The 22,144-nt window shown below is 41.7% G+C and overlaps 1 protein-coding gene across 1 annotated transcript; it reads left to right on the forward strand.

The window, feature by feature from the left end:
• The first annotated feature begins 1,471 nt into the window (after positions 1-1,471).
• Positions 1,472-21,632, forward strand: LOC124115955 (uncharacterized protein DDB_G0290685-like). Its single transcript, XM_048385230.1, has 3 exons — positions 1,472-1,721; positions 13,715-15,587; positions 21,422-21,632. The coding sequence occupies exons 1-3, from the start codon at positions 1,472-1,474 to the stop codon at positions 21,630-21,632; spliced, it is 2,334 nt and encodes a 777-aa protein (XP_048241187.1).
• Positions 21,633-22,144: the final 512 nt, after the last annotated feature.

Here is a 22,144-nt window from a genome sequence, read left to right on the forward strand (position 1 = left end):
ATGAACCTTTGATGAAATGAAAAGGGATCCATTAGAAGAGTTGGCCTGGTTGAGAAGAATATTGTGGCCACAAACACCTAAACAACCTAGCACTATAAGACACAGAACACTTGGTAACTGCAAAGGGATGGTCACTCATATCTTATGGCCATGCAATTCACGTCACAAAAGATATGGTGGTAGCTTGATAACACCTATGCAAATGAATCATTGGAAGTACTTATGTCCGTGTTTGCGCTTCTTACCAGACATTGTTCTGGATCTATGGAAGTGCTTGATCAGGGATGGATCAAGATTGGAGGCGGGCTCCCAGGTCGTTTCTGAGTAGCCCAACCACTTGATTTGGTACTGTTTGGTACCGTTTGCCATTTTGCATCTGATAATTTTGTCAACAGGATACGTTTGATTATCTTGAAATTTGTCAACCTGTTGGCGGGCAATGGATGGTGCAGAGCCTGCATCACTGATGTGTGGCTGTGGAAGAACCACCTGTGTGTCTGAGGATGTGTCAGCATCAGCAGAAGTGCTGGGAAGAGGAGAATGTGTGACGGTTCAGCAGAAGTGCTGGGAAGAGGAGAATGTCTGTCCGCTTCAGCAGAAGTGCTGGGAAGAGGAGAATGTGTGTCCCTTTCAGCAGAAGTGCTGGGAAGAGGAGAATGTGTGACGGTTCAGCAGAGGTGCTGGGACCAGGACAATGTGTGACGCTTCAACAGAAGTGCTGGGAAGAGGAGAATGTGTGTCCCTTTCAGCAGAAGTGCTGGGAAGAGGAGAATGTGTGTCCGCTTCAGCAGAAGTGCTGGGAAGAGGAGAATGTGTGTCCGCTTCAGCAGAAGTGCTGGGAAGAGGAGAATGTGTGTCCCTTTCAGCAGAAGTGCTGGGAAGAGGAGAATGTCTGTCCGCTTCAGCAGAAGTGCTGGGAAGAAGAGAATGTGTGTCCGCTTCAGCAGATGTGCTGGGAAGAGGAGAATGTGTGTCCGCTTCAGCAGAAATGCTGGGAAGAGGAGAATGTGTGTCCGCTTCAGGAGAAGTGCTGGGAAGAGGAGAATGTGTGTCGGCTTCAGCAGAAGTGCTGGGAAGAGGAGAATGTGTGTCGGCTTCAGCAAAAGTGCTGGGAAGAGGAGAATGTGTGTCCGCTTCAGGAGAAGTGCTGAGAAGAGGAGAATGTGTGTCCGCTTCAGCAGAAGTGCTGGGAAGAGGAGAATGTGTGACGGTTCAGCAGAAGTGCCGAGACGAGGAGAATGTGTGTCCACTTCAGCAGAAGTGCTTGGACGAGGAGAATGTGTGTCCACTTCAGCAGAAGAGCTTGGACGAGGAGCATGTGTGACGGTTCAGCAGAAGTGCCGAGACGAGGAGAATGTGTGTCCACTTCAGCAGAAGTGCTTGGACGAGGAGAATGTGTGTCCACTTCAGCAGAAGTGCTTGGACGAGGAGAATGTGTGTCCACTTCAGCAGAAGTGCTGAGAAGAGGAGAATGTATGACGCTTCAAGAGAAGTGCTGGGACCAGGAGAATGTGTGTCCACTTCAGCAGAAGTGCTTGGACGAGGAGAATGTGTGTCCACTTCAGCAGAAGTGCTGAGAAGAGGAGAATATGTGACGGTTCAGCAGAAGTGCTGGGACCAGGAGAATGTGTGTCCGCTTCAGCAGAAGTGCTGGGACCAGGAGAATGACGACCATGGTTGGGAGTGTGATCTGGAAGGTGGTCGTTGGGAGTGCGAACATTGTGGGCTTTGAGGCGATTGGCATGGATAAGTGCCTTGTGCGTCTTGTTCGTTTGGACATGTTGTAGCTTGAAGGTATGATTGGGACCAATCTCAAGTATGGTGTAGGGACCTACCCATTTAACTGACAGCTTCGGGGACCTACCAGGGAGAACATTGGAATTTTGCATCAGGACTAGATCACCTACTGAGAATTATGGATCTTTAGGTTTTGAGGTCAGTGCACTCTTTGTTGATTTCTTGATGATTATTGATGACAATTATTCATATGATACTTGCATTGTTTATTGTTTTACATTATTTTATAGCGATTGTATCATTGTGAATGGTATTTAATCATACATAATGTAATAAATTGTGAGCTGTAGCTTTCTTGGAATGATATGGAAATCAACATTTGTATATAAGCATACTCATTGTTGCTGATTAAACAGTTACAGTTTGCAGATAAATTGTAGATTAACATATACACAAACTCAATTGGGGCTGTAGTGAAGCGCGTTCCTCGCTATTTAAAATATAGTACCTATAAGATAAATCTTACACACAGCTTCTGGCAGAACTCGGGACTTTTATCTATATACTGTTTAAAACACCACAATCAGATTAATGTTTGCGTACTATACAGGTTGTGAACTAGACGCAAACGTCTCTAACGTCATCCGTCATTGATGTAAAACTTCACCAGCTGTTCAACAAATAGCGCACTGTAGGTAGTCCGGTCTCTATTAGTATAACACCTGCATTGCCTAGTTCCATTTCATGAAAATATTTCATGGTGTGTATCAAACAGTGTCGTACAAGGTAAGAAATTTACTTATTCGCAATGATATTGGATAATTATACAGACTACCTGAATGTATGATTGTTGTAATGAAGGGGCATTTAAAATGGATGTCATAGTCACAGGTTTCTGCAGAGATTCATGTTGGACATGGAAATGGTTTTGTCGCTTTATTTGACACACTCGTGCAATTTCTTCAATACGGTGTCACAATTACTCACTTCTAACAGTTTTTACTCGACGTGAATTATACCTTTGTTGTGCCCAAATGAAGGTGTCAACAAGTTTCTCTTTTCATCCGGTTGCCTTAAACCCTTTGAAGTTTGCGTCAATTCATTGAATTCTTGCTTACTCTTGGGGCCATATTGATAGATCCTTGTCTCATCACCCAGCACCATAAAACGAAAATATTCTGCTGGTTATGTGTTGGAGAAATACTAACTACTTGTACTTTGGGTGCCATTGTCGCCATGAGATTGAGACGCTTTGGCTTCCTTGTGGTTTCAGTTTAGTTTTCACTTTGTATTGATTTGTTTTCTGGTGGTCTGATGGTGCTGATAGTGTGATGTTTTGGGAGTTTGTAATTTCGAAAAGTATTAATCTTCTTTATCGATCTTTATCGATAGCAAATTAAAGAGGTTAGTAAAATGATGAACTTTGTTTTATTGCAACAAACATTGCTTGTGATATATTTAAAACCAAATCCGAACAACCTACCGACATGCTTGTGTATGAATTCATCCTGGTGCTGGCGATAGGCATATCATTCATGTCAAGCTCGTCATGTATTGGTATCACACGTAATTAATGATGCTGGAGGCAGGTGTATATAGAATTAATAATCACACTTAATTAAGTTTGTCAATGTTTTTTTGTTTTTATTTTACAGAACATCGCCATGCGATCCAAGAAGTGTCTCATCTGTTTAGCATTCCTATGCTTATGCAGTACATACCTCTTTTATTGTAAACTGAAGAGGGATTTCAGAATGGATTTGACAAGGACTTCACAAATTGCATCAGAAAATAATCACGATGATACCAGAAATGCTCCAAGACTCCAAAACATAAAACAAGGAAAGGATGGGTGTTGGGTCAGCAGGGAAAGTAACGGAGCCAGTAATTATACGGAGGCAGAGAGACGAGCAAAAGATCTATTTTTTGAAAGGTTATCACGGGAAGAGAGAGAGAAATTTAGGGACCTCATTAAAACCTTCAGTGAACGTGTGCCCTCTAACATCACCTACTTCATCTATGCAGGAGCTTTACTGGGTTCCTACTCCCATCACGGCATTATTCCCTGGGACGACGACGTGGACATCATTGTGAGGGAGAGTGACAAACCCGCATTGTTGACATTCCTGCAGTCCCTCCCACCAGAGTATGAAGTCAACGCTTCAGAGAAAATAAGCTGGAAATTGTCTCACGCAAATTCTCTCATGGCTGGTGGCATGAGCTGGAAATATCCATTCCTCGATATATTTTTTTACTCTGAACACCCTTCATACATACAAGATTGTAAAATTCGGGAAAAGATATACAAGAAGAGTGACGTGTTTCCCTTGATAACAAGGCCCTTCATGGGCATGATGCTGCCCGCTCCAAGGAACACCCGCAAAGTGCTGGATCTGCATTACAAGATTGATGTGTGTGTGTCGAATTCGTATGATCACAAACGGGAAGAGATTGTGCCATTGGAATGTAGGGCAAGAATTCCTTGTTCTGTTCTGAAAGATACGTTTCCATTTGTAACCAGAAAGATATCAGATAACAAAACTATTGAAGTGTTGGAAAATAACTACAACATCCCGGAACACCTGATATAATTCTGGTGGATGTGATCCACATACCAGTACATGTCTCCTATTCCTGTATCAGTGGAAAACTGGTGTGTTTTCATGATCCGGTTAGGTCTCGGATTTTTTAATTTAATGAAAAAGCTTATTAATGTCCTTTTAATTTTTCATGTATGATGAATTAGACATCACTGCTCTCGTGTAGAAGTAGACGTAGTAGAGGGTGAAGGTGATGTGGATGCAGTAGAGGATCACGCTGATGTAGATGTAGATGTAGTAGAGGGTCACACTGATGTAGATGTTGTAGAGGGTCACCCTGATGTAGATGTAGTAGAGGGTCACACTGATGTAGATGTAGTACAGGGTCACACTGATATAGATGTAGATGTAGAATAGGGTCACACTGATGTAGGTGTAGTAGAGGGTCACACTGATGTAGATGTAGTAGAGGGTCACGCTGATGTAGATGTAGTAGAGGGTCACACTGATATAGATGTAGTAGAGGGTCCCGCTGATGTAGATGTAGTAGAGGGTCATACTGATATAGATGTAGATGTAGTAGAGGGCACACTGATGTAGATGTAGATGTAGTAGAGGGTCACACTGATGTAGATGTTGTAGAGGGTCACGCTGATGTAGATGTAGATGTTGTAGAGGGTCACACTGGTGTAGATGTAGATGTAGGAGAGGGTCACACTGATGTAGATGTAGATGTAGTAGAGGGTCACACTGATGTAGATGTTGTAGAGGGTCACGCTGATGTAGATGTTGTAGAGGGCCACACTGATGTAGATGTAGATTTAGTAGAGGGTCACACTGATGTAGATGTAGTAGAGGGTCACGCTGATGTAGATGTAGATGTAGTAGAGGGTCACACTGATGTAGATGTAGATGTAGTAGAGGGTCACACTGATGTAGATGTAGTAGAGGGTCCCGCTGATTTAGATGTAGTAGAGGGTCACACTGATGTAGATGTAGTAGAGGGTCCCGCTGATGTAGATGTAGTGGAGGGTCACACTGATGTAGATGTAGTAGAGGGTCCCGCTGATGTAGATGTAGATGTAGTAGAGGGTCACACTGATGTAGATGTAGATGTAGGAGAGGGTCACACTGATGTAGATGTTGTAGAGGGTCACGCTGATGTAGATGTAGTAGAGGTTCACACTGATGTAGATGTAGATGTTGTAGAGGGTCACACTGATGTAGATGTAGATGTTGTAGAGGGTCACACTGATGTAGATGTAGATGTAGTAGAGGGTCACACTGATGTAGATGTAGATGTAGTAGAGGTTCACACTGATGTAGATGTATATGTAGTAGAGGGTCACACTGATGTAGATGTAGATGTTGTAGAGGGTCACACTGATGTAGATGTAGATGTAGTAGAGGGTCACGCTGATGTAGATGTAGATGTAGTAGAGGTTCACACTGATGTAGATGTAGATGTTGTAGAGGGTCACACTGATGTAGATGTAGATGTAGGAGAGGGTCACACTGATGTAGATGTAGATGTAGTAGAGGGTCACACTGATGTAGATGTAGATGTAGTAGACGGTCACACTGATATAGATGTAGATGTAGTAGAGGTTCACACTGATGTAGATGTAGATGTAGTAGAGGTTCACACTGATGTAGATGTAGATGTTGTAGAGGGTCACACTGATGTAGATGTAGATGTTGTAGAGGGTCACACTGATGTAGATGTAGATGTAGGAGAGGGTCACACTGATGTAGATGTAGATGTAGTAGAGGGTCACACTGATGTAGATGTAGATGTAGTAGAGGGTCACACTGATGTAGATGTAGATGTAGTAGAGGGTCACACTGATGTAGATGTAGATGTAGGAGAGGGTCACACTGATGTAGATGTAGATGTAGTAGAGGGTCACACTGATGTAGATGTAGATGTAGTAGAGGGTCACACTGATGTAGATGTAGATGTAGTAGAGGGTCACACTGATGTAGATGTAGTAGAGGGTCACACTGATGTAGATGTAGATGTAGTAGAGGGTCACACTGATGTAGATGTAGATGTAGGAGAGGGTCACACTGATGTAGATGTAGATGTAGGAGAGGGTCACACTGATGTAGATGTAGATGTAGTAGAGGGTCACACTGATGTAGATGTAGATGTAGTAGAGGGTCACACTGATGTAGATGTAGATGTAGTAGAGGGTCACACTGATGTAGATGTAGATGTAGGAGAGGGTCACACTGATGTAGATGTAGATGTAGTAGAGGGTCACACTGATGTAGATGTAGATGTAGTAGAGGGTCACACTGATGTAGATGTAGATGTAGTAGAGGGTCACACTGATGTAGATGTAGTAGAGGGTCACACTGATGTAGATGTAGATGTAGTAGAGGGTCACACTGATGTAGATGTAGATGTAGTAGAGGTTCACACTGATGTAGATGTAGATGTAGTAGAGGGTCACACTGATGTAGATGTAGATGTAGTAGAGGGTCACACTGATGTAGATGTAGTAGAGGGTCACACTGATGTAGATGTAGATGTAGTAGAGGTTCACACTGATGTAGATGTAGATGTAGTAGAGGGTCACACTGATGTAGATGTAGATGAAGGAGAGGGGCACACTGATGTAGATGTAGTAGAGGGTCACACTGATGTAGATGTAGTAGAGGGTCACACTGATGTAGATGTAGTAGAGGTTCACACTGATGTAGATGTAGATGTAGTAGAGGGTCACACTGATGTAGATGTAGTAGAGGTTCACACTGATGTAGATGTAGATGTAGTAGAGGTTCACACTGATGTAGATGTAGATGTAGTAGAGGGTCACACTGATGTAGATGTAGTAGAGGGTCACACTGATGTAGATGTAGATGTAGGAGAGGGTCACACTGATGTAGATGTAGATGTAGTAGAGGGTCACACTGATGTAGATGTAGATGTAGTAGAGGGTCACACTGATGTAGATGTAGATGTAGTAGAGGGTCACACTGATGTAGATGTAGTAGAGGGTCACACTGATGTAGATGTAGATGTAGTAGAGGGTCACACTGATGTAGATGTAGATGTAGGAGAGGGTCACACTGATGTAGATGTAGATGTAGGAGAGGGTCACACTGATGTAGATGTAGATGTAGTAGAGGGTCACACTGATGTAGATGTAGATGTAGTAGAGGGTCACACTGATGTAGATGTAGATGTTGTAGAGGGTCACGCTGATGTAGATGTAGATGTAGGAGAGGGTCACACTGATGTAGATGTAGTAGAGGGTCACACTGATGTAGATGTAGATGTAGTAGAGGGTCACACTGATGTAGATGTAGATGTAGGAGAGGGTCACGCTGATGTAGATGTAGATGTTGTAGAGGGTCACGCTGATGTAGATGTAGATGTTGTAGATGGTCACACTGATGTAGATGTAGTAGAGGGTCACGCTGATATAGATGTAGATGTAGTAGAGGTTCACACTGATGTAGATGTAGATGTAGTAGAGGGTCACACTGATATAGATATAGATGTAGTAGAGTGTCACACTGATGTAGATGTAGTAGACGGTCACACTGATATAGATGTAGATGTAGTAGAGGGTCACACTGATGTAGATGTAGATGTAGTAGAGGGGCACACTGATGTAGATGTAGTAGAGGGTCACGCTGATGTATATGTAGATGTAGTAGAGGTTCACGCTGATGTAGATGTAGATGTTGCAGTGGGTCACACTGATGTAGATGTATATGTAGTAGAGGGTGACACTTATGGTGCCGCACCAGTGGGAGTAATTATACAACTTCTTTCCGCTTGCATACACTATCTGTCAAGTGTAAAGTATATAACTTGTCTTGAATACCGGGCTTATCAGGTCCTTTGGTATCTCCATTTTTTTTATTGTATTCCATTGGTCTAAGTTGATTCATTCCAGGGCCTGCAGAATCAAGCATTACTTCTACTATGAAGTCACACACTCCCCTTTGACATGTACAAGTTGATGTTGTATATCTAATACAGAATCTTTGAGTTCTGTAATAATGCTCTGCCTTAACTTCTTAAACTGCAATGATGAGCAAGATTATGTTCTACCAGTATTTTATTTTTCATCTTTTGACTGGAATAGCCCTCAGTCGAGTTGAAGGACATTCACCCTGGATATTATCTGTTGTACTTATCTGGCCTAGATGGATGCAGAGCTTTTGATAGGGAACTAAACTGGGTAATCTATCTCCACTCTTTATTGCGCTGGGTCTTACTTCTTTGCCTGCAAAACCGAGTGTACTTGCAAATTCCCCAGCATCTTTTATATTATTTTTGTTCCATTTGACTCACCCAGTGTGATTCTGGCACCATAAGGCGTCAACACTGTAGTATTGAGTGCGCATACACTATGAAATCTATCAGGGTACAGGTTGATGTTCTTTGCTTATTAATAAAAAATGTTTCCTTACACAGCATTTATATTGTTCAATTGCAGGTAATATGTTATATCGCAGAGAGCAACTTCAAATTGCCCCATTGAGTTATCAATAAATAAAGAGACAAATCCCTTTCAGTATCCAACAAAATCGACTGTACAATTCCGAATATATCATGAGCATGTGTTTATGAATGATACATTTAAATGGCATGACACAGTTGAATAGATTGTCCATTTGTCATTCCCGGGAGTGTGACAAACATATAAAATGTATAAAAAAACTAAATTATAACTTCAATATGGAAGACGCTAATAATAAAAGTATACAAGCATGACTATGAATACATCCGAGTTCCTATAGCCATACATTTGTACATGCTGTTGTCCTGTGGATCCATGCAGTGCATCAGCCCGAAACACATTCCGCTGTGGAAGCAGCTGTGACAATTATATGAATGGACCACTGCAGATCAGTTATGACATCAGGGTAAGGATGACCTGCCCTACTGGAAGCACCCGCCATTCATACAATTTGCATAAAATTGTAAGTATTTATTGCTGTACTTGAAGCACAGCAGTAGTATTCAAACACAGAAATATTCGTGAAAACACTCCAACACTACAACTAAACCAAAAACCCATACAATTCCAAAAAGAAACCACATTTCTTGGACTAATCTTTGATGAACACCTCACCTGGGGTGCTCACATTAAAAACCTAACAAATAGATGCACTAAAGACCTGAACACACTACGCTGCCTGACAGGCTCCAACTGGGGGGCCTCCAAGGAGACCCTACTATCACTTTACAAATCACTTATTAGATCAAAAAGAGACCATGGATGCCAAATATACAACGCCTTAAACTAAACTCAATTCAATATCAAGCACTCAAGATAATCACACACATATCACTACAGGCGCTAACAGGCGAAATACCCCTGGATCTACGCCGAGAACATCTAACAATACATTTCTTGGCCAACAAATCCAACAGATCCTTAAAACTAACATAAGCCCCAGACTCAAAGCTCTAGCTCGCAAAAAACCTCAATAAACACAAATCTCTCAACGCATAATAAATTACCTAAATACACACAACCTAAATAATATACAGTTAAACACAGCTCCAAATAACACCTTCACATCCCCACACTCCAAACCCCACAAATCGACATATCTCTCTCAACCAGACGAAATAAAGAAACTGATCCAAATACCGCTAAATCCATCACACTAGCATACATTCACGAACAATGACTAAATTGGTGTCACATTTACACAGACGGATCCTTTGACCCGGTCTCAAAACGCACAGGATTCGGCATCCATATCAACAAACCACAAAAAGAAACACAATCCTATAGGCTCCCAAATAATCAATCAATTTTCACAGCCGAATTAATGGGGATAGTAACAGCCCTGCACAGCGATCAAATAAACAGACACCAAAAAAACCTAATCCTTTCAGACTCATTAGGTGGGCTCCAGGCCATAAAAAAACCATAAACACAAAAAAACGCCCAAAACTAATACAACAGATAATTAAAAGCGCCAACGATCTTCGTAAACTAGGAAAGACATAGAAATAGTTTGGATCCCTGCCCACGTTGGAGTGTTTGGCAACGAACACGCAGACAAAGCAGTCAAATCAGCACTACAATTAGAAGAAGTAAGCATTAACCTACCAATATAAAAAAAACGAAATTAAGAGTATCACAAAGGAGAAAATCTTCCAAAAGTGGCAAAATAACTATCAGAAATCTGATTGCAAACTAAAACACCTGCTACAAAATCCATCATAAAACTAAAACAGGCCACTCTATGTCTAACTCCCACCTACACCAAATTAAAAAAACACCAAACCGGTAAATGCCCCCACTGCAACTTAAAAGAAACGCCTGAACACGTAATACTATATTGCACACATTACCAGCAACACAGAACAACACTCCAATCCACACTAAATTGCAACAATCAAATGACACTAGCAACGGTACTAAACCCCCTAAATGACTTTCAAACATTAAAAGCACTAGGCATATATGTAATCAAAACAGGCCTACTTGGCCGCATTTAAAAATAAAATTACAACAAACAAGCTGCCAATAAACAATACAATTCTAAACCTATAACAACAAACTCCTTTTAGTTCCCCTACTTCACCTTTTGCATGGCATATTTCAAAACTCTCCAAATTAAGTATGCAACCCTAAAAAGCCCCATCTAGCTATAGGTTACCTCGCCTTTTCGGACATACCCTTTTCGACCAAACACCAAATGGCCTGGCGGGCCCGTGAACGAAATACCCATACATCGGAAAGCGCACGTTAAATTCCTAATTTAAGTAAAGTAGTACTCCTGCCACACGGCGTCAGCCTATGAACAAACCAGACAATCAAGTGATCTATGTACCAGTACATGTTGGCTTCTCCAGTCCAATGACGCTCAACTTTGCTTTGTGACGTGCTGCAACAGGCTGTGGTAATCTATTGGTGGTCATCATGACAAACATAGTAAGTCATCTCTCTACTTTTATATGAGACTATCATCCTTATAGAAATACGTGCACATTGACCACAGGATCAGGCATGGAAAGTGACAAATAATCCATACAATCATCGCGCATTTGCACGTATTTGTCGTTAATGTTGTCGTTAACCATGGCGTAGGTTATCCATACATGATTTAACCATGGCCTCAGTTATCCATACAGGATATAGCCATGGGCTCGGTTATCCATACATGACTTAAGCATGGCCTGGGTTATCCATACAGGATATAGCCTTGGCCTCGGTTATCCATACAGGACTTACGCATTGCCTAGGTTATCCATACGGTGGTGCACGCACGGTTCAAAAGGTCAGCGATGATTTACTGAAAAGGGGTATACTTTAACAGGGCTTTGCTCTCTCATGCAGCGAGTGGCGAGATGATCGTATGAACATTTTTAGTAATCTTACTTTCACTGTTCAAAAGATCGAGCAAACAAAAAGTGCTGAAAATGATTAGGAAAGTTTCATATCAAATGATTCAAAAGGTTTACTTGTCTTAATGACTCAGTCAGGTATATATATGTGTCAGGTATCCACTTGTGTCAGGTATCCACGTTTGTCAGATATCCACGTGTGTCAGGTATCCACGGGTGTCAGGTAGCTATGTGTGTCAGGTATCCATGGGTGTCAGGTATCCACGTGTGTCAGGTATCCACGTTTGTCAGGTATCCACGTGTGTCAGGTATCTATATGTGTCAAGTATCCACGTGTGTCAGGTACCTATGTGTGTCAGGTATCCACGTGTGTCAGGTATCCACATGTGTCAGGTATCCACGTGTGTCAGGTATGTATATGTGTCAGGTATTAGTGTGTGTCAGGTAGCTATGTGTGTCAGGTATCCACGGGTGTAAGGTATCCACTTCTGTCAGGTATCCACGGGTGTCAGGTATCCACGTGTGCCATGCACCCACGTGTGTCAGCTATCCACGTGTGCCATATACCCGCGTGTGTCAAGTATCCATGTGTGTCAGGTAGCTATGTGTGTCAGGTATCCACCTGTGTAAGGTAGCTATGTGTGTCAGGTGTCCACGTGTGTCAGGTATGTATATGTGTCAGGTATTCATGTGTGTCAGGTAGCTATGAGTGTCAGGTATCCACGTGTGTCATGTATCCACGTGTGTCAGGTATCCACTTGTGTCAGGTATGTATATGTGTCAGATATTCATGTGTGTCAGGTGTCCACGGGTGTCAGGTATCCACGTGTGTCAGGTATCCACGTTTGTCACATATCCACGTGTGTCAGGTATCCACGTGTGTCAGGTAGCTATGTGTGTCAGGTATCCACGGGTGTCAGGTATCCACGTTTGTCAGGTATCCACGTTTGTCAGGTATCCACGGGTGTCTGGTATCCACGTGTGTCGGGTATCCACGGATGTCAGGTATCCACGGGTGTCAGGTATGTAAATGTGTCAGGTATGTATATGTGTCAGCTATCCACATGTGTCATGTATCAACCTGTGTCAGGTATCCATGTGTGTCAGGTAGCTATGAGTGTCAGGTATCCACCTGTGTAAGGTAGCTATGTGTGTCCTCGCGGATATATGATACACGTGGATACCTGACACACGTGGATACCTGACACACTTAGATACCTGATATATAGATACCTGACACACGTGGAAAGCTGACACACGTGGATACCTGACACACGTGTATTTCTGACACACATGAGTACCTGACACACGTGGATACCTGACACACATAGGTACCTGACACACGTGGATACTTGACACATATACATACCTGACACACGTGGATACCTGACACACGTGGATACCTGACTCACGTGTATTTCTGACACACATGGATACCTGACACACGTGTATACCTGACACACGTGGATACCTGACACACGTGGATACCTGACACACAGACCCACAGACATATTTTATTCCTTCCAATATGTGAAGAGTACATCTGAAAGTAAGTTAGGTCAAATCATAAATGACCTGTAATTAACCAGAAGCAGATAACAAAAAAATACATACAATTTACTTGAAGGTAGGTGATAGCTAAGAGCAATGGTTATAAAATGTTTATAATGTTAACATTTTCATTTATATTTTAGCATGAATGAATACCACAAGACGCGCACTTTACATATACACACCCATTCAAAACAAGCTGCCTTTTCTCATCCCAGTCGCGATCAACAGAACGTTTTGTTTGAACTTATGATCCTCAGGGAGCTGAGAATGAAATGCACACTGATCCACTGACCCGGGTAATAATGTAGTGCTTTCAGCATGCTTCAGGGGCATGGATTTGGCGCAATATAAATATGCACATTATAATTATTATTATTGGCATTCTTGGAAAGTTTGGTCAGTGCCTTGCAAGCCTTTAAACAGAGGATTAAAGAGGATTAATCCAAGCGAAAATCTCAAGATTTCTATTATCGAAACACACTACATGCAACAACAAACCAAACTACAGCTGCATTAATCATTGGGAAAACGTCGTCTCGATATATTTAAGCTGAACAGCAGACAGACGGTGGAGAAACAGCAGACAGACGGTGGAAAAACAGCAGACAGACGGTGGAGAAACAGCAGACAGACGGTGGAGAAACAGCAGACAGACGGTGGAGAAACAGCAGACAGAAGGTGGAGAAACAGCAGACAGACGGTGGAGAAACAGCAGACAGACGGTGGAGAAACAGCAGACAGACGGTGGAGAAACAGCAGACAGACGGTGGAGAAACAGCAGACAGAAGTTGGAGAAACAGCAGACAGAAGGTGGAGAAACAGCAGACAGGCGGTGGAGAAAAAGCAGACAGACGGTGGAGAAACAGCAGACAGAAGGTGGAGAAACAGCAGACAGACGGTGGAGAAACAGCAGACAGACGGTGGAGAAACAGCAGACAGAAGGTGGAGAAACAGCAGACAGACGGTGGAGAAACAGCAGACAGACGGTGGAGAAACAGCAGACAGAAGGTGGAGAAACAGCAGACAGAAGGTGGAGAAACAGCAGACAGAAGGTGGAGAAACAGCAGACAGACGGTGGAGAAACAGCAGACAGACGGTGGAGAAACAGCAGACAGACGGTGGAGAAACAGCAGACAGACGGTGGAGAAACAGCAGACAGACGGTGGAGAAACAGCAGACAGAAGGTGGAGAAACAGCAGACAGACGGTGGAGAAACAGCAGACAGACGGTGGAGAAACAGCAGACAGACGGTGGAGAAACAGCAGACAGACGGTGGAGAAACTGCAGACAGACGGTGGAGAAACAGCAGACAGACGGTGGAGAAACAGCAGACAGACGGTGGAGAAACAGCAGACAGACGGTGGAGAAACAGCAGACAGAAGGTGGAGAAACAGCAGACAGACGGTGGAGAAACAGCAGACAGACGGTGGAGAAACAGCAGACAGACGGTGGAGAAACAGCAGACAGACGGTGGAGAAACAGCAGACAGACGGTGGAGAAACAGCAGACAGACGGTGGAGAAACAGCAGACAGACGGTGGAGAAACAGCAGACAGACGGTGGAGAAACAGCAGACAGACGGTGGAGAAACAGCAGACAGACGGTGGAGAAACAGCAGACAGAAGGTGGAGAAACAGCAGACAGAAGGTGGAGAAACAGCAGACAGACGGTGGAGAAACAGCAGACAGAAGGTGGAGAAACAGCAGACAGACGGTGGAGAAACAGCAGACAGAAGGTGGAGAAACAGCAGACAGACGGTGGAGAAACAGCAGACAGACGGTGGAGAAACAGCAGACAGAAGGTGGAGAAACAGCAGACAGACGGTGGAGAAACAGCAGACAGACGGTGGAGAAACAGCAGACAGACGGTGGAGAAACAGCAGACAGACGGTGGAGAAACAGCAGACAGACGGTGGAGAAACAGCAGACAGAAGGTGGAGAAACAGCAGACAGACGGTGGAGAAACAGCAGACAGACGGTGGAGAAACAGCAGACAGAAGGTGGAGAAACAGCAGACAGAAGGTGGAGAAACAGCAGACAGACGGTGGAGAAACAGCAGACAGACGGTGGAGAAACAGCAGACAGACGGTGGAGAAACAGCAGACAGACGGTGGAGAAACAGCAGACAGACGGTGGAGAAACAGCAGACAGACGGTGGAGAAACAGCAGACAGACGGTGGAGAAACAGCAGACAGACGGTGGAGAAACAGCAGACAGAAGGTGGAGAAACAGCAGACAGACGGTGGAGAAACAGCAGACAGACGGTGGAGAAACAGCAGACAGAAGGTGGAGAAACAGCAGACAGAAGGTGGAGAAACAGCAGAGTAAAGAACAATCTGGAAGTGACAGGGTCAAACAAATGGTCGTTGGCCAACATGTGGCACTGTGCGGGTGTGGTAAGGACAACGAGTGGACACGTGGAGTCGTGAGTGGTAGAACGGTGCCTCTGAACTATCAACTTCTGGTACATCAGTAAAACGGCATCTTGATCAAATGTACAGTTCAAATGCAGATCGCGAAGGAACAGATTCGACTGAAACAGTTCAGTTTGATAAAGGAATTCAGTCACCATCAGTTCAAGAGTCAGTGTCTGAGGCAAGTTTGCCACCAGAAGCCAAGCTGAAGGCGAGTAGACACTTGATTTGTGACCCTAGCCTTGTGTTCATGTTCACGTTACTGTAAATTGAGCTAAGTGTGATAAGTGATCAGTATAGTTTATGTTCATCACAGAAGAGACATCAGTTCAATATATTACCCTACAGATTAAGGGTTGCTTCATAGAGCTTGAATATTCAGTGTGTATAATTTACTGCTGGATAAGATCATGGACTGTGTTATATTGTAATGTAATCTATTAACAATGACTGTACTGTAACTGTGTTATATTCTTTTATTGAGATTCAGTAGAAGTTCATTGCATTGTGTTTGGACAGTGATTAGTTGTCATGAATGTAGTACTATTTAATGTAAGCAGTGGTGAGGATGTTATGATATTTAGATGCTCGAATTATTTGTAAACATATGAAATGGATGGATGTCAAGCGTTATAATAAATGTGGATTATTCTTTGATGTTTAAGTGACACTAGGCGGTGCTGGAAGGCTATACGTGTGGAGCATGTGTGTCCCTGTCTCATCTCACATTTCATCTGACATTACATCCAGTGAGGTGTGTGGGTTGTGGACGAGGTGCCAAGTGGTCAGGCCGTCTTACCTTATTAAGAATATGATTAACACTTTTAGAAGGTATGCATGCAAACCACCCAGGAGCTGGGCAGTATGGAACTGGGAGTTCAACACTAAGCATCCAGCTCACAATAAAACTGTCCAAGAGCTTAGATTTTGCTCTCTGGTGGTAGCTCAGGGTGATGACGAAGACAAAACTCAGGGGTGAAGTTTAAGAAGACAACAGCCATGTTTATTGTTGCAGGTCGAAACAGGTCGAAATGGTACAAGTAATGGTAATCACGTGACAGAACGCACACGGGGACCGTGTGGCCAATATGTTCCTGGGTGCAGAGACCCGTTCTGTCACTTACACTCAGTCCGGAAGTTGGACATCTATAGCGACGAGAAGTGGGATACGTCCAGAACTGGGTAAAACACCATAGGGAATTATATCTGTCGCATGCAACTATGTGTTTCATTGACAAACAGTTCATAAGAGCAAAATCATCTGCACTTCTTGTGTTTTTAGTGCGCCAATGGCAGTGCTACTGACTTGATATCCGCCATTTGTAAAAGTGGTAATGCAGAACTAAAGCGAAATACAATTTCTTCTTTTTATACAGGTCGCTAATGAATAACTGTAAATTCCTTTACAATGGTCGTGTTGCTTATTATCTGTAATTATTACCCATTGCCATGTTTAATTTGACACGATATCAGTCCCAAATGTATTATTTGATTGTCTATCATATCATAACCTTCGTGACATATTTAATAATAGAGTAAAGTTTCTGTTTAATTTCTTGGCTACTTCTCAAAACAGTGTTTGCCTTTAAAATATCAACAGCCAAATGGAAATAAAGATGTTATGCCACTCATTGGTGGGGATATAAGTGTATTAATTCAAGTTCTGTAAAGTGGATATAAAACCTCCGGGATGTTTGTGTTATGCTATTTTTCAAGAGTTATAAGAGTTGGACATATTTCTTCTGATACGCAGGAGGCAAATATATAGGAGTATACACTGATGACATTGAACAATAGGCGAGGATATTCACAATATATAAGTGGGATGGTATGTACAGTAATGTAATTATAATAATTATTTTGAATATTACTGCGTGTGTCATTTAACATCAAACAAAGAATATGATACTCAACATGTCATGTTTGTAATGTTAAGTCCCATTTTAAGAATAACTATCAGGTTAGATTTTAGTGGTAACAATTATTCAAAATCTATCCATTTGATCATTCTGTATATTATCATAAAAACTATTTACCATTACTTTTATTAATGGTAGGGGTACATGTAACTGTTTCCAGGCATAGCAGATGAAGCATGTGAGAGAATTTGTGCCACATCTATGAAGTCTAACTTAAAAGATATAAGAAACAAATCACATGTAGAAATAGTTGAAAAAGATTTCTTTAATGTTCCTTTAATTCACCCAGCACCCTATTCTTTTTCTCATGTTTTTAAGGAAAATATAGCATAAGTCATACCCGATATTACAAAATCTCCTTCCTGGTCAGCATTTAAATAACTGGGAAACTCAGTGAACAATTCCTGGTAGATAGATAGATAGATTGACCTTGGTATCCCAAGCTCTTCTATCATTAACATTAATATTTGCAAGACAAAAGCAACAGTAAGAATAAGCCTCCCTTCACAACTTGATGAAAAAGGTGATGGCACGTAGCTCAAGTTTCTAAGATTATATTTCTTCTAAAGACGAGAACGTCAAGGTAAGTGATTATACCTTTACTTTTTTCTATTTCCTGTGGTTTCTATCCAGAGAGGTTCAGATCTAGCACATCATACATTGTGCAGTCAGTATCAGTCCATCCATGATGATCAGGTAGCCTATTACAGTTGTGAAGGGGGCGAAGCTATTTTAAAACTATGTAGTTTCATATGTAAAGCTTAAAATCAAAGTACATATTTCTCACAGGTTTGAAATGTAAATGATAATCATCAGAAAACAATACTCTGAAGATTCCTTTCATTCTTGAAAGCATTATATTTATGTCACTTCTGGTGGGGACTTCGAGGGGATGTGAGCTATAATATAGTGATAAATCTTGATCCATAGCATTCAGATTCTGCTCACAAGATTGAAGTGTTATTTACTATTAGCAGCCAGAAAGAAATCTTCAGATTCCATTGATTGTAGATTTTAAAGGCGTTATCCCATATCTGGTCGAGGTGATGTGAGTGATCATACAGTCAAAAATATCTTTAAATTAGAAATATTGACCCAAAGCATTCAGATTCTGCTCATAAGTTAGAAATGTTATTTACTCTCAGCAGTCAAAAGAAAATCTGAAGATTAATTGTTCAGTTTAAAGGTGTTAACCCATTTCTAATCGAGGGAATATGAGTAATAAAAGAGTAAACAATCTAATATAATTAGCAGTATTGTCCCTTGATCGGATGGGGAGTACAGCTTAAAAGCGGTTCCCAGTAAATGATACGTGTCGTGATAGGCGACTAAAGAGCCTCGGTTGCTTGTCATTTGGTTGCTTGCGAGGCATCGTGCATGTCGGCTTGGGACGTTGTTCATACTTAAACCACTCGTTTGTCTGGCCCAGAGTCGATTACATGTATTTATATCCGGGTACATGAAACACAATCAACGAAGTCACTACACAAGCATGCCCACCCAGTCCATCGATTGTCGCCTCACATGACAAGCGTATATTTTAAGTAATGTCCAACATAGACATACACACAGCACTGTCCATGGATCATCGTGATTTGAGGCTAAATATATTATTTCGACTTCGTTCAATATATCTTTCCTGTCTTTGGAGATCTGCCAAACAAGACAAATTGCAATTTCACTTTGAATCTGTCTGGTTCCCAAAACACTGTGAAGTAGGTATACTAATTTCTGTAAGGTCTCTAGATTTTACTGGTGCAGTCTTACCGCTTATATCTGTTAGTTTTAAATTTGCACACCAAACTTCTGATCTTGCATTACGTGCATTATGTATGATCGGGTTAAGTTAAGGAAGTATGTGAGGTTACCAGTTTCTTGTATATGTGGGTAGATTGCCAGTCTAAAAACATCGTCAACATCCAGATTTGATATGTTACTTCTTACATTGTCTGCATCTACATAAATGACTGCTTTTACTATTGTAATATGGACGAGTCTACTTATGAAAAAAATCTCGTACAGACACAGTGATATTTGTGCATGAATGTGAATTGCCGCACATAGAGGCAAAATGTTTCCAATTTATAGTGAAGAATTTAATGTGGGTTAATTATTTGGAATGGAACATGGAAATAGACAAAGTATATTCAGCATGGTCCCCAAAAATAATATAAACTAAATCATATTCCGCATATATAATCGCCATACGTTTTAGAACTAACCGAAGGCATTACCGCAGTAAATTGGGTTTAACGAAATTGTGGACTGTTTATCCCAGTTCGGGTCCCTACAGACGTCGTCTGGTCGTTGGGGAGGCGGCGGCATTTGCCGACGCACGACAAGATGTACAATCCGTCCGCTTCTGTCGATGATCTGGTCCCTCTGACTGACCGTGACAGTCAAATTTTGTATATAGAGGAATTACGTAACGCGGAAAGTCAGTGACCCACGTACATGTACATAAGTAAGATCCGGCGTCGTAAGGAGATGTGAACTGACATTCATTGATAGCGCTGGGGATTTTAGGGTCCTGCCTGGAGGGGGCTTATAATTAGGCGATACGCCGAATGTTTGCTGTATACAAAGGGATAGAATTCCAGTGCACTTTGGAATCATATTGAAACAATTATGTATTTTGGATAAATGACGTTTAAAAGAAAAATACTTAAATGGTGTGCAGTATAACAAAACCAATAGAATCCGCAGACGGACTTGTGTTTTCAATTTAAGAATTATCCGTCGAACATTTACTACTACGGTTACAAATTCCTTACTGTAACATGCACTGAACACAGGTCAGTGATATGTGATCACAGCACATTCATTCATAACGTTTGTTAATAAGGTATTGCTGAAATTACGTTTTCTAATTTCTTGTGATCTGTAATCACCGTATTGGAAAAAAAACCAGAACATTCTCAAACTGTTACAGCTTCTGATTTCATAGCTCATCAGTAAGAATTGTCAATAATGGGATAGGTGACGAGTTCAAATATATGCCTATGTGAGATTCGAAACGTACTAATTAACAATGATGGTCGTAGTCAGTACATTTTGCCAAAAGTTTTGACATGTACTACCTGTATGAATTGTCATTGGAACATTTAATGACTTTATAATATAATATTATATAGTATGGATTCATATCCTGCACTCGTTGAAAAGATGAATATTGTTGATGGATTTCGATTACAAAAAATAGATGAGTTAAACTGCAACTGGAGAAAGAGCGTGATTCTCGAATTGAGTTGTATAAAAAAGTTTCACAGAGCTGTGAATGCTCTTGATAGAGTTGACACTGCAGTTTTAGTAGCTAAAAAGGGTCTTGGTGTAGATGGTGTTGGTTTATTATCAACTGGGTGCTGGCTGAAGCAAAGTTAAATACATGTAGCGTTGACAACAGCACTAGCTGATGGTAAGATATCTGAGGACGACTTTCATTTTGTGTTGATAGAACTCACCAAATACAACACAATGAAGCAAGAGATTCAATTCAATTCTCGTAAGACCGGTGGCATTAGTGAAAATGAGAAAAACAAGTTTATTGAACAACCACTCCTAGCATTCAATGCCAAAGCCAGAGATTAAGAATAATTTGTGTCCTGGATATAGGATGCGTCTTGTTAAATATTGGTGCCATGTATCTAATGATCGTCATCACATCATTAATAAAACTTAAGACCCCAATCTGAGCTTTGTAAGGGCCTGGACCTGGCCTAGATTGTGGTGGTCCAGTACCCCCGTTATCTATACTACTCCCTCTACAACACCTGCATCGACATCAGTGTGAATGTCTGCAACATCTACAACAGTCTGATCCTCTACAACATCTACATCTACATCAGCGTGACCCTCTACTACATCTACATCAACGTGACCCTCTACTACATCTACATCAGCGTGACCCTCTACTACATCTACATCAGCGTGACTCTCAAATACATCGACATCAGCGTGACCCTCTACAACATCTACATCTACGTCTGCGTGACCCTCTACTACATCTGCATCAGCATGACTCTCCACCACATCTACATCAGTGTAACCACTCACTACATCTTCATCAGCGTGATCCTCTACTACATCCAAATCTACAAGAGAGCAGAGATATCTAATATAGCATGCATGAAAAATTAAAAGGACATTAATAAGCTTTTTCATCAATGAAAAGTCGAGACCTACCCAGACCATGAAATAACATCAATTTTCCACTGATACAAATATGGTAGACATGTATGTATGTAATATACGCCAGAATAATGCCAGGTGTTACGGAATGTTGTAGTTATTTTCCAACACTTCAATAGTTTTGTTATTTGATATCTTTCTAATTACAAAAGGAAACATGTCTTTCAGAAGAGAACAAGGAATCCTTGCCCTACATTTCAATGGCACAAACTCTTCCCGTTTGTGATCATACGAATTCGACACACATATATCAATCTTGTAATGCAGATCCAGCACTTTGCGGGTGTTCCTTGGAGCGGGCAGCATCATGCCCATGAAGGGCCGTGTTATCAAGGGAAACACGTCACTCTTCTTGTATATCTTTTCCCGATTTTTACAATCTTGTATGTATGAAGGGTGTTCAGAGTAAAAAAATATATCGAGGAATGGATATTTCCAGCTCTTGCCACCAGCCATGAGAG

The sequence above is a fragment of the Haliotis rufescens genome, unplaced genomic scaffold, assembly GCF_023055435.1.
Source record: "Haliotis rufescens isolate VD_foot unplaced genomic scaffold, xgHalRufe1.0.p SCAF_56, whole genome shotgun sequence".
NCBI classification, from domain to species: domain Eukaryota; kingdom Metazoa; phylum Mollusca; class Gastropoda; order Lepetellida; family Haliotidae; genus Haliotis; species Haliotis rufescens.